The sequence below is a fragment of the Heterodontus francisci genome, chromosome 7, assembly GCF_036365525.1.
Source record: "Heterodontus francisci isolate sHetFra1 chromosome 7, sHetFra1.hap1, whole genome shotgun sequence".
NCBI lineage: Eukaryota > Metazoa > Chordata > Chondrichthyes > Heterodontiformes > Heterodontidae > Heterodontus > Heterodontus francisci.
Window position 1 is genome coordinate 101,125,543 of NC_090377.1, and position 14,083 is coordinate 101,139,625.

Sequence of the window (14,083 nt, forward strand, 5' to 3'; positions counted from 1 at the left end):
GAGTGGGAGGGAAAGGATCCAGTTGCCGTGGTCCATGTGGGTCCCAACCACATAGGTAGGACCAAGATAGAGGTCCTGCTGAGGGAGTATGAGCAGCACAGGCCTAAATTAAAAATTGGACCCACAAAGGTAATGATCTCTGGATTACTACCTGAGCCACAAACAAACTGACATTGGGTAAATAAGATCTGACAGTTGAATACGTGGCACAAGATTGGTGTGGGAGAAATGGGTTTTGATTCATGGGGCACTGGCACCAGTACTGGGGAAAGAGGGAGCTCTAACAGCGCTGGGATCAGTGGCCTGGCAAATCATATAACCAGGGCTGTAGACAGTGCGTTAAACTAAATAGTGGGGGGGCTCAGGTGAGGAAAATTTAGGAAGCTGACGAGAAAGGACAAGATAATGGTGCAGGGTAGCAATACCAGTAATGATAACCAGAGTGTGACAGGAAGGGATACAGCGTACAAATATAAGAGTGCTCCAGCAAATAAGGTCAGAGGAGGGAAGAAATGGTAAAAAGACAGAATTAAAGGCTCTTTATTCGTAACAAGATGGATAAACTGATCGCACAAATAGAAATAAATGGGTATGATACAATAGCTATTAAATATTCATGGGGATTTGACATTTCGGAAGGATAGGAAGGAAGGATAAGGAGGTGAGGAGGCTTGACAAGGTAGATGTTGAGAGGATGTTTCCCCTCATGGGGGAATCTAGAGCTAGGGGGCACCCATTTAGACAGAGATTGAAAGGAATTTCTTCTCAGAGTTGTTAATCTTTGGAATTCTCTTCCCCAGAGAGCAGTGGAGTCTGGGTCATTGAATATATTCAAGCCCGTGTTAGACAACTGTTTGATCTACAAGGGAGTCAAGGGTTATGGGGGGGGCAAGCCAGAAAAGTGGAGTTAAGGCCACAATCAGATCAGCTATGATCTTATTAAATGGCGAAATGGGCTCAAGGGGCCGAACGGTCTACACCTACCCCTTGTTAATTGTGTATCAATTGTTTAATTATATGCAGGTAGAGGGCGTTAACTGCGGTCATACTTGAGCACTTATAAGGAGACTCTTACCGAGACTGGTGGAAGGTTTTGAGTGAGAAGCTACATGTTTGTAATCCTTTCACACAGTACAATAAATGTGAAACTGAATAAAGATAGGCTCGAGCATCATCGTTCCACAACAAGCTTTCTGGAATTTAACATCCCTATTTCTTATCTCCTTTGCAAGATTCAGTAAGAACATTATGACATATGGTTATTAAGTGCTGTAAAAGAAATTGTTCTGCAAAATATGCCAGACAACAAATTAAAAAATTTTACCATAATTTCCAGTAAAATAATTACATTGTTGACAGATCAACTGACACTCACAAATAGATTTCAGTATTCCTTTACTTACAGTAGGCAATGGGAGCAAAAACAGAAAAAGAAATGAGTGGACCCTCATGTCATACAAATCTGGTGTCCAAACAGGACTGCAATGTCAATACCATGTACCATGCTTCACTGCTTCTGTAAAATTATGATCAAGTCAAATGTAAGTTTTAGCTGTCCAGAACCCATGGCTCCTGCCCACCTTTAACCCTCCCATTGAGAGCAACAGAGAACCACCCGAAGGAAATAATCTCAGTTCTCAATTTCGAACTACTGTTGATCACTACCCTTTAGTCTCGATTATCCAACCAATTCACTATTGAATTCTTAATTTTCTACCTTTATCCCAAAGCTTTTAGTTCAGCCTCATCTCTGATGTGGAATTCTATCCAGTATTTTCTCAAAATTAAAATGTACAATATCAGCATTACTCTAGTCACCAACTTATTAATATCACAGAGGTTTAAAATGAGCTAGCTAGCCATGGCTCAACCTTTATACGTCCACAGTTAATAGATTACCTCACTGGAGGGAAGAGGAGGGAACTGGGCCCTTCCTAGGATGGGCTGAGACAGTTACATTACAGCAGATGCTTTCTACACTCTCAGAATACTCAGTGGCAACAAATGCAAATCCAAAATATTACATTTCCAGGCATTGTCCCTCCATGCCTAAATAAGTGAATACATGGAGGAAATAACACTCCAACCAGGCACATATGGTCATAGCAGGTTTCATGACAAGCAGCACAGCTTGGAGCAAGGTCACCTCAACATAGAAGAGTTGCAAGGCTTATAATTATTTCCAACTCAGCAAAGTTTGAAAGCTAAATCACACACATCATTTTTGAAGGTTTTTTTTTAAAGTGACAATGCTCAGATAGGCATGAAATAGAACATTGCATGTCAGGACTGTTTTTTGACCTGCAATGAAATTTGTATCAGTCGGATAATCATCTCAGGGATCCACATTTAACAATGCATTATCTTACACTAGACAAATTCTGATGTTCCAACTTAGAGTGGAAAAGGCAATCCACAAGTTGATAAATAAGTACAATCAAGGTCATCCAATTCACTCTCTTATAGCATATAAAAAGCTATGCCAACCTCATTAGACAGGTTTGTCTACAAGTGTATTCTGGTTTAGATTTCTGACCAGGAAACTCAAGTTTGAATCCAGTCTCAACGAAGATATCCAGTCATAATTGCCTCCTGCCACAAAACGTTTTCAAATTAACTGGGATATCTGACAGGAAAAAAAGGACCCTTTATGCACTAGTCAAGCACTTGGAACTATAGAAAAATTACGGCACAGAAAGAGACCATTCTGCCTATCTTGTCTGCGCCAGCTGAAAAAATAACTAGCTGCCCAATCTAATCCCACCTTCCAGCACCTGGTCCGTAGCCTTGTAGATTACAGCACTTCAGGTGCATGTCCAGGTACCTTTTGAGTTGAGGGTTTCTGCCTCCACCACCAATCCGGGCAGTGAATTCCAGACACCCACAATCCTCTGGGTGAAAACATTTTTCCTCATGTCCCCTCTAATCCTTCTGCCAATCACCTTAAATCTGTGCCCCCTGGTAATTGACCTTTCCACTAGGAGAAACAGGTCCTTCCTGCTACTCTATCTAGGCCCCTCATAATTTTGTATACCTCAATTAAGTCACCCCTCAGCCTCCTCTATTCTAAGGAAAATAACTCTAGCCGATCCAATCTCTCATCGCTGAAACTTTCAAACCCTCGCAACATTCTTGTAAGTCTCCTCTTTTCTCTCTCCAGAGCAATTATGTCCTTCCTGCAATGTGGTGTCCAGAACTGTACGCAATACTCCAGCTGTGGCCTAACGAGCGTTTTATACAGTTCCAGCAATACATCCCTGCTTTTGTATTCTATATCTCGGCCAATAAAGGAAAACATTCCATATGCCTTCTTCACCATATTATCCACCTGTCCTGCCACCTTCAGGGACCTGTGGACATGCAATCCAAGGTCTCTCACTTCTTCTACCCCTCTCAATATCCTCCCGTTTACTGTGTATTCCCTTGCTTTGTTTGCCCTCCCCAAATACATTACCTCATACTTCTCCGGATTGAATTCCATTTGCCACTTTTCTGCCCACTCAACCAAACCATTGATATCATTCTGGAGTCTACAGCTATCCTCTTCACTTTCAATTACACGGCCAATTTTTGTGTCATCTGCAAATTTCCCAATCATGCCTCCCACATTCAAGTCCAAATCATTAATAAATACCACAAACAGCAAGGGACCCAACACTGAGCCTTGTGGAACGCCTTTGGAAACTGCTTTCCATTCACAAAAACATCCGTCGACCACTACCCTTTGTTTCCTGTCACTGAGCCAATTTTGGATCCAACTTGCCACATTCCCCTGTATCCCATGGGCTTTTATTTTTCTGACCAGTCTGCCATGTGGGACCTTGTCAAATGCCTTACTAAAATCCATATAGACCACATCCACTACACTACCCTCATCAATCCTGCTTGTTACTTCCTCAAAAAATTCAATTAAGTTAGTAAGACTTGACCTTCCCTTAACAAATCAATGCTGACTATCCCTGATTAATCCGTGCCTTTTAAGTGGCAGTTTATCCTAATTCTCAGAATAGATTCTAATAATTTACCCACCGCCGAGGTCAGTCTGACTGGCCTATAATTATTTGGCCTATCCCTCGCACCCTTTTCAAACAATGTACAATGTTTGCAGACCTTCAATCCTCTGATACCTCGCCTGTATGTAGTGAGGATTTGAAGATGATCCTCAGAGCATCTGCTATTTCCTCCCTGGCTTCCTTTAACAACCTGGAATACAATCCATCTGGCCCTGGTGATTTATCCACTTTCAAGGATGTCAGACCTTCTAGTACTTCCTCTCTCATTAAGCTTACCATATCTAATATTTCACACCCCTCCTCTTTTATTACAATGTCTGCATCATCCCTTTCCTTTCTGAAGACAGAGACAAAATACTCATTAAGAACCTGCCCACATTTTCTGCATCCATGCCTAAGTTCCCTTGTACATCTCTTATAGGCCCTTCCCTTCCCTTAGTTATCCTCTTGCTCTTAATGTACTGATAAAACATCTTTGGGTTTTCCTTGATTTTACCTGCCAATAATGTTTCATGTCCTCTCTTTGTTTTCCTAATTTCCTTTTTTACTTCACCTCTGCACTTTCAATACTTTAAGCTTTCTAAAGTTTTTTGTGACCGTCATAAACTTTCTTTTTCTGCTTTATCTTACCCTGCATGCTTCTAGATAACCAGGGGGCTCTAGATTTGGCAGTACCACCCCTTTATCTTTGTGGGGACATGTCTACACTGTGCCTGTAGAATCTCACTACCACAAGTTTGCCACTAATTTTTCTTCAAGTAGCTGTATCCAGTCCACTTTTGCCAAATCACCTTTCAGCTTTGTAAAATTTGCCTTCCTCCAATTTAGAACTTTTATTCCTATTTTATCTTTGTCCTTTTCCATGATTATACTAAAACTAACTGTATTATGGTCACTATCCAAAATGGTCACCCATTGCTACTTCATCCACTTGCCCAGCTTCATTTCTGAAGACTAAATCTAGAATTGCGCCCCCTCTCTTTGGGTTTGTTCCGTGCTGGCTAAAAAAGTTCTCTTGAATGCAGTTCAAGAATTTTGTGCCCTCTGTGCCCTTCACACATTTTGTATCCCAGTTGATATTAGGGTAGTTTAAATTCCCAACTATTATTGCCCTATTGTTTTTGCACTCAGAAATTTGCCCACATATTTGTTCTTCTATCTCCCTCTCACTATTTGGGGGTCTACAGTACACTCCTAGTCAACAGGTTGCAATGCTGCCTGCAATCATAGAATGGTCTGTGCACTGAATTATCTCATGCAAAGCACCAAAAATGTAAGTGCAGAGGGAGAGAAAGTAGCAAAGAGGAAAAAAAAAGTGGATTTGACTTTCTGATGTACTTTATATTAAGCTATATTGCCTATCTCCATATTCAGATTATCACCATTGTCCACATTCTGACGTGTCTTCTACTTATATTTCAATCATGTCCTTTTTAAAGGGGTGCAGGAAGAGAGAGAGCTGGAATTCACATACCTAAATCTTTGAAGACAGCTGAAAGTGTTGATAAAGCTTGTAAAAAGCATACAGGATCATTAGCTTTACAAAAAGAAGTAGCGAGTACAAAATCAAAGAAGTTAGGCTAAATATTTATAAAATGCCAGTTCGGCCTAAACAGGGGTGGTGTGTTCAATGCTGGACATCATTATGTAAGAAGTATGTCAAAGCTTGAAGAGGGTGTAGAGGAAATTTACCAGAATGATACCAGGGACAAGGGCTTTCAGTTCTGTGGAAAGTTTGGAGAAGCTGGGATTATTCTCCTTACAGCAGAGAAGGTTAAGGTGAGATTTAATAGCTGTGTTCAAAATTATGATGGGTTTTGATGAAGGAGAAACTGTTTCCAGTGGCAGAAGAAACAGAGTCAGGATTTTAACAAAGCTTGAACTCAAATCACAAAGACATTGGAAAGGCAGACAAGAACTATATTTGTAGGGGATAATCTACATGGAATAGATGAACAATAGCATATCTCAAAGCAAGTGATCTAGCTTTATTTCTTATTCATTTACCATTCACATACAGTTGGAGTAGAACATGGCACCAATAATTAAGGTTGACCCAGAATCTTCATACTTACTTTTGAACTGCAAACCCAACTAACATTTCAATAAATGAGCTAGTTATGTCAGCCATGGCTCACTCTCTCTTCAGACAAAAGATTCTGGGTTCAAGTTGCAGTCCAGAGATCTGAGCACAAAAATTTAGGCTGACACTCTGCTGCAGTACTGAAGGAGTGCCGCACTGTCATAGCTGCTACCTTTCAGATGACATGATAAACCGAGGCCTTGTCTGCTCTCAGGTGAACTTAGAGGAAGAGGAGCAGGGGAATTATCCCTGGTGTCTTGGCCAATATTTGTCTATCAACATCACAAAATAGATTATCTAGTCATTAACACATCTCTGTTTGTGGGAGCTTGCTGTCTGCAAATTGGCTGCTGTGTTTCCTACATTAGAACAGTGACTACACTTCAAAAGTATCTCACTGACTGTAAAGGACTTTGGGACATCCTGAGGTCATGAACTCATGATATGAATTCAAGTCTTTATTTCTTTCTAAACCTTTCTCTGAGAAACATCTTTTTCTCTTCTACCTAGATTCAAGAAAGCTTTGCACACTAAAACTGCACCTCATTAAACATTCTAAACATCTGGGAAATACTTCACGAGAACAACTAGTTTTTAAAACAAAGTCACAGTTACGCTGAAGCAAACTTTGGTCAGACAAAAACAATGTGGGTATGGATGTTACAGTGCAAAGAAACATGAATAGTAACTGATATGACCAAGGAATGTCACAAACTAATGATCAGCACCAAAAGAAGGGAGGAATTAGGAAAAATTTCTTTAACAGAGGGTTACTATGATACAGACTGTCCTACAGAAACAGAATCATAACTGCTTCTAAAAAGGGAAGTGGATAAATAGCTGTAGAAGTAAAAGCATATGGGGAACTAATGAAAAAAGCAACTACTTTCAGAGAGTTGGCACATGCACATTGGCTCAAATGGCTTTCTTCTGTGCTTTAATACCCAATGATTCTATGCAACATGATGCAAATTGAAGTTGTAAATATTGAATTAGTCTGAAGAATGGTTTCTAAGCAAACACTGTTGAGAATGGGAGAAAGATGCAACAAAGGAATCAGTATCAAGAATTACAAACATGCAGCAGGAAACTGAGTTAATTAAGGAGAGCCAGCACTGATTTGTCGAAGACAGATCATGCTTGACTAATGTAATTGAATTTTTTGATGAAGTAACAAAGAAGGTGAATAAAGGAAATGCAATGGATTTTACTATATGGATTTTAAGAACGTGTGACAAAATACCATATAAAAGGCTGGTTAACAAAATTGAAACTCATGAAATAGAAGGGTCAGTGTCAGCTTGGATAAAAAAATTGGCTTGAGGACAGAAAACAGTTGTAGTAAATGATTGTTTTTCAGACTGGAGGATGGTAGACAATGGTGTTCCCCAAGGTTCAGTGCTAGGACCACTGCTTTTTTTGATTATATATAAATGACTTGGATATTGGAATAGAGAGTAAAACTTCAAAATTTGCAATGATACCAAAATGGGCAGGTAGGAGTGACAAACATGTGGGGATGTGAAAGTGAGGATGATACCAATCGATTGCAGCAGGACATCGATAGGCTAACAGAATGGGCAGACTAGTAGCAGATGGAATTTAATATAGAGAAGTGTGAGGTGATTCATTTTGGCAGAAGGGATAGCAAGAGGCAACAGCACAGTTCTAAGTGTTGTGTGCAGGATCAGAGGGACCTAGGGGTTCACGTGCATAGATCTTTGAAGCTGGCAGGACATACTGCGATAGTTAGCAAAGCATATGGGATCTTGAGCTTCACAGAGATATTCCATACAAAAGCAAGAAAGTTATGCTGAACCTTTACAAAGCTCTGGTGAGGCCACAACTGGAGAATTGCATCCAGTTCTCCTCACCATACTTTCAGAAAGATGTGAGGTTCCATGAGGGTGCAGAGGAGATTCACCAGAATGGTTCCAGAAATGAGGATTTTAGTTACAGGGTTAGGTTGGAGAATAAGGGGTTGTTCTCCTTGGAGTAAAGGAGATTGAGGGGAGATTTGATAGAGGTGTACAAGATTATGGCTTGTTTAGATAAGGGCGACAAAGAAAAGCTGTTCCCATTAGCTGATGGTACAAGGGGGAGACAGTGGCTGAGTGGTAATGTCACTGGACTTGTAATAGAGGCCCAGACTAATGCCCCAGGGACACTGATTCAAATCCCACCATAGCAGCTGGTGGAATTTAAAATTCAATTAATTCATAAAAATCTGGAATTGAAAGCCAGTCTCAGTAATGGTGCCATAAAAATTATCATTGATAAAAACCCATCTGGTTCACTAATGTCCTTTGGGGAAGGAAATCTGCAGTCCTTGCCTGGTCTGGCCTACATGTGACTCCAGACCCACAGCAATGTGGTTAAGTCTTAACTGCCCAATAAAATGGCTCAGCAAACCACTTAGTTGTCAAGGGCAATTAGGGATGAGCAACAAATGCTGTCCTTGCCAGTGACGCCCTCATCCCATGTAAGAATTTTTTTAAAAGTACGAGGCGGCATAGATTTAAGGTTTTGGGAAGAGATGCAGAAGGGATGCGACGAAGAATTTTTTTTACACAGCAAGTGGAAGTGACCTGGAACTCGCTGCCTACGAGAGTGATGGAAGCAGAAACAATGAGTTCAAAAAGAAATTGGATCGGTATCTGGGGGGAAATAAACTTGCAGTGCTACAGGGATACATCAAGAGAATGAGACTGACTAGATTGCTCTACAGAGAACTGGCATGAACTCAACGGGCTGAAGGGCCTCCTACTTTGCCATAATGACTATGACTATGTAAGGACAAGACCACAGTAAAAAGGTATATTTTAATAATCTGGTGGTATTGACCCATATAAACCAAGGAAAAACTTAGGGTCCAGGCTTAATTAATGTACACAATTGGCATGAAATACAAAAATGTCTTAAAATAATCCAATCAATACACAAAAAAAAATTTCCAGTTTAAATAGAGTCTAATTCAAAATAGCTTTTGCTTGAAAACATCAAATTGTGCAATTTAAATAAAACAGTATGAGATTTTTTATGAAATTGGGTGAATGACAAGAAACAGAGTCGTCGTTAATGCATCTTTTTCGGACTGGAGGAAGGTTTGTTGTGGAATTCCCAGGGATAGGTGTTCGGACCCTTGCTCTTCCTGATATATGTTCATGACACAGCCCTTGGTGTACAAGACACAATATCAACAGTTGCAGATGTTATGAAACTTGGAAGCATTGTAAACTGTGAGCAGGATAGTGTTAAACTCCAAAAGGACATAGATAGGTGGCAGATGAAATTTAATGCAGAGAAGTGTGAAGTGATTCATTTTGGTAGGAAGAATGCAGAGAGACAATATAAAATAAAGGGTACAATTCCAAAAGGGGTGCAGGAGCAGAGGAACCTGGGTGTAGATGTGCATAAAACTTCAAAGGTGAAAGGTCAGGTTGAGAAAGCGGTTAATAAAGCTGAATTCAAGAGATTAGTTGAGAGTGATTGTCCTTGCACAGCATTTGATCAAGTGTGGCACGTCAAGGAGCCCTAGCAAAATTGAAGTCAATGGGAATCAAGAGGAAGCGCTCCACTGGCCAGAGTCGTACCAGCACAAAGGAAGATGGGTGTGGTTGTTGGAGACTCATCATCAAAGCCCCAAGGTCATTGCTGCAGGAGTTCCTCAAGGCAAGGTCTTAGGCCCCACTATCTTAAGCTGCATATTCAATGACCTTCCCTCCATCATTAGATCAGAAGTGTGAATGATCACTAATGATTGCACAGCATTCAGTTCCATTCGCAACTCCTCAAATAATGAAGCAGTCCATACCTGCATGCAGCAAAAGCTGGACAACATTTAGGCTTACATTGAAAAGTGGCCAGTAACATTCACACCACCCAAGTGCCAGAGAATAACCATCGCCAACAAGAGAGAATTTAACCACCTTGCCTTGACATTCAACGGCATTCCCACTGCTGAATCCCCCACCATCATCATCATGTAGGGTCACCATTGACCAGAAACTTAACAGGACAAGCCACATCAATTTGGCGTCTTCAAGAGCAGATCTAAGGCTGGGAATTCTGCAGTGAGTACTTTACCTCCCGACTCCCCAAAGCCTTTCCACCATCTGTGAGGCACAAATTAGGAGGGCAATAGAATACTCTCCACTTGCCTGGACGAGTGCAGCTCCAACACACTCAAGAAGCTCAACATCATCCAAGATAAAGCAGCCCACTTTATTGGCTACCCAGCCACCACCTTAAACATTCTCTCCCTTTACCATCAGTGCACTGTGGCTGCAGTGTGTACTATCTACAAGTTGCACTGCAGCAACCTGCCAAGGCTTCTTTGACAGCACCTTCCAAACCCGTGACCTCTACTGCCCAGGACAATGGGAGTAAGCGCATGGGAACACCACTACATGCAAGCTTGACCCCAAGTCACACTGTCGTTGGGTCAAGATCCTGGAACTACCAGGATAATAACTATACCACATGGACTGTAGTGGTTCAAGAAGATGGCTCACCACCAACTTCTCAAGGAAATTTAGGGGTGGGGTATAAAAGATGGCCTTACCAGTAATGCCCTGATTCCATGCACACATAATAAAAGCTCCAGCATAAGTCTTTGACCAAGTTTTTGGTCACCTCCCCACACCCTAATCTCTGGCTTGGTGTATTGTGTTCTACATGCATCCATCAAGCATCTTTTCATTTTTCCACGTTAAAGGTACTATATAAATGCAAGATGTTATTGTTAACTCATCCCCTTTAGGAAAGGAGTGGGGAAAAATACTGGAAAAACAAATAAATTCAATGGACTGATTGTTAAGAAAAGACTGCATTAAGCATTTGAATTTTAAATTAATCACTCAACAGTGGTGCAGTGGTTAGCACCGCAGCCTCACAGCTCCAGGGACCTGGGTTCGATTCTGGGTACTGCCTGTGCGGAGTTTGAAAGTTCTCCCTGTGACTGCGTGGGTTTTCGCCGGGTGCTCCGGTTTCCTCCCACAGCCAAAGACTTGCAGGTGATAGGTAAATTGGCCGTTGTAAATTGCCCCTAGTGTAGGTAGGTGGTAGTGAATATGGGATTACTTTAGGGTGAGTATAAATGGGTGGTTGTTGGTCGGCACAGACTAGGTGGGCCAAAGGGCCTGTTTCAGTGCTGTATCTCTAAAAAAAAGACTGCTTTTTGGTATTCATACCTACAGTGGTTAAATGTTGACCTTGAATTAGAGACAAAGAAAAAGACAAGTTCTACCATACCTCAAAATAATCTTCAATATTGCTCACTGCAAACTCATCACACCCTTTCTATCAATGCAGAAACTGTGTCTGTATCTATTCGTGTTCTACAGAAAGTAAATATTGTAACAAATACATAGCAAATGTACAACAAAGTAACAGACCTAAATGCATCCAGTCAGTTTTACAACTAAAGTGAGTGGAGCTGCAGATGTTTAAAAAGCTCTTGAACCATTGTCTAAATAGCCTAAAATTGTTCATAAGAACTAAATAATCTGAAGTGCACCAACAAGATTTGCCATATTATGAAACATTCTTACCATTAAAGCCCATATCCCATTAACTCTGAGGGCTGGATTTTCACTCTGAGTCAAGTTGCACAATAGTTCTACAGCTCCTGACTCCAAGATGGGCTGTAACATACAAGATTATATTACATTTTTAAAAAGATTATTAATAAAGGATTTCCTAGTTTGTCTCCTCCCAAAAGCTCCAAATAGAATTTTTAAAAGTGATCAAAAAACAACTTTTTAATCATTTTTCCCAAGCCATATTTGTCACCACTGGGGAGTAGACAACAGCCCCCCAAAGAGTAAATGAGCAGCGTCCCAAACTGCCTCGAATATCCAAGCTCAGCTGTAACCACAGTTCTGCAGTACTCTACAGAAAAGCATATCTAAAGCTGATGCTGCCGATCATATCCAATCACTCAAATTCCAGACTGGGTAAATAAGGCTCATCTGCTTATAAAAATTCTGCTTCCTATACAGAACACTTGGTTCTGGACAACATAAAAATCTAGCTCACACCATGTCTGGCCCAGGAATACGTGATACTGATAATGGACATAAAAAAGGAGTAACATTTCCATCACGTCCAAAAATAGACACTCACCATTTCAGCAGCCATGCCACTAACTACTTCGGTTACTGGTCATCTTTTGAGTGAATTTACGTTGTTTTATTTCATTTGTATTTTTAATAAGGAACAGCATGAAAATGTAATTCAGTTGGACACTGTAATAAAATATGATTTTAAATCTTGTACTTCAAGCCAAATGGCCTTGAATTACTGGCAACTTGTTTTGATTCAAATGCGTTTAATAATTAGTACCAACAGCAGCGGCAGTTATATGCCCATTTATTTGCTAAAGACCAACCTCTTTGCTTGGGGAGAATTCAAGGAGAAGATTGCACAGTGTTGATGACGCCACTACAAGGACTTCATCAGGAGCATTTTGTAATAACTGAAAGATAAAAGATAAGAACCAAGGTACATCTTCAAAGGCTTTATACTCTCCAACTTGCTTTAACAAAATAAAATATGGCTGCATGTTTTCTACATTACACTTCAAAAGTACTTCATTAGCTGTGAAGCACTTTGGGGCATCCTATGATCATAGAATAGTTACAGCACAGAAGGTGGCCATTTGGCCCATTGTATCCAAGCTGGTTCTCTGCAAGAGCAACTCAGCTAGTCTCACTCCCCAGCCCTTTACCAGTAATCTGGCAAATTTTCTCTCTTCAAGTGCTTATCCAATTCCTTTTGAAAGCACGAATGAATCTGCCTCGACCAAACTCTCAGGTAGTGCATTTCAGATCCTGACCAATTGCTGTGTAAAAAGGTTTTTCCTCATGTCATCATTGGTTCTTTTGCCGACCACCTTAAATCGCTGCCCTGTGGTTCTCAGTCCTTCCGCCAATGGGAACAATTTCTCACTATCTACTCTGTCCAGACCCCTCATGATTTTGAACACCTCTATCAAATCTCTTCTCTAAGCAGACCAACTCAGCTTCTCCAATCTATCCGCGTATTCCCTCATCCCCGGAATCATTCTTGTAATTCTTTTCTGCACCCTCTCCAAAGCCTTCACATCCTTCTTAAAGTGCAGTACCCAGAATTGGGTACAATACTCCAATTGAGGCCAAACCAGTGTTTTAAAAAGGTTCACTGTATCTTCCTTGCTTTTGTACCCTATGCCTCTATTTATAATGCCCAGGATCCCACATGCCTTTTTAACCACTTTCTCAAACTGCTCTGCCACCTCTATGATTTGTACACATATACCCCCAGGTTCCTCTGCTCCTACACCCCCTTTAGAATTGCGCCCTTTATTTTATAGTGCCTCTCCACATTATTCCTACCAAAATGTATCACTTCACACTTCTCTGCCACTTGTCCGTTGTCCGTTCATTCCACCAGTCTATGTCCTCTTGAATTCTACCAGCATCCTGCTCATAGCCCACAATACTTCCTAGATTTGTGTCATCTGCAAATTTTGAAATTTTTCCCTCTACACCGAAGACTAGGTCATTAATATGCATCAAGTAAAGCAGTGGTCCTAGTACCGATCTCTGGGGAACCCAACTGTATACTTTCCTCCAGTCCAAAAAACAATGTTCATTTTATGTTTCTTGTCACTCAGCCAACTTTGTATTCATACTGCTACTGGCCATTTTATTCCATGGGCTTCAACTTTGCTGGCAAGCCTATTATATGGCACTTTATCAAACTCCTTTTGCAAGTCCATGTACATATCAGCTGCATTATCCCATCAACCTCTCGGTTATCTCATCAAAAAACTCAAATCAAGTTCGTTAAACATGATTTCCCTTTAACAAATCTGTGCTGGCTTTCCTCAATTAATCCACACTGGTCCAAGCGACTGTTACTTTTGTTGCGGCTTAAAGTTTCTGAAAACTTTCCAACCATTGAGGTTAGACTGACTGGCCTCTGGTTTTATCCTTCCATCTTT

General features: G+C 40.8%; 1 protein-coding gene across 4 annotated transcripts in view; it reads right to left on the bottom strand.

Annotated features, from left to right (window-relative positions):
* Positions 1–14,083, bottom strand: part of armc8 (armadillo repeat containing 8) — a 127,428-nt gene that overhangs the window by 37,636 nt on the left and 75,709 nt on the right. For all 4 annotated transcript variants that reach the window (XM_068035733.1, XM_068035735.1, XM_068035732.1 and 1 more), the window contains 2 exons: positions 12,488–12,574; positions 11,649–11,741 (listed from right to left, as the gene is read on the bottom strand). In XM_068035733.1, coding sequence (XP_067891834.1) covers positions 11,649–11,741; positions 12,488–12,574 — 180 coding nt within the window. The remainder of the gene's footprint in view (positions 1–11,648; positions 11,742–12,487; positions 12,575–14,083) is intronic.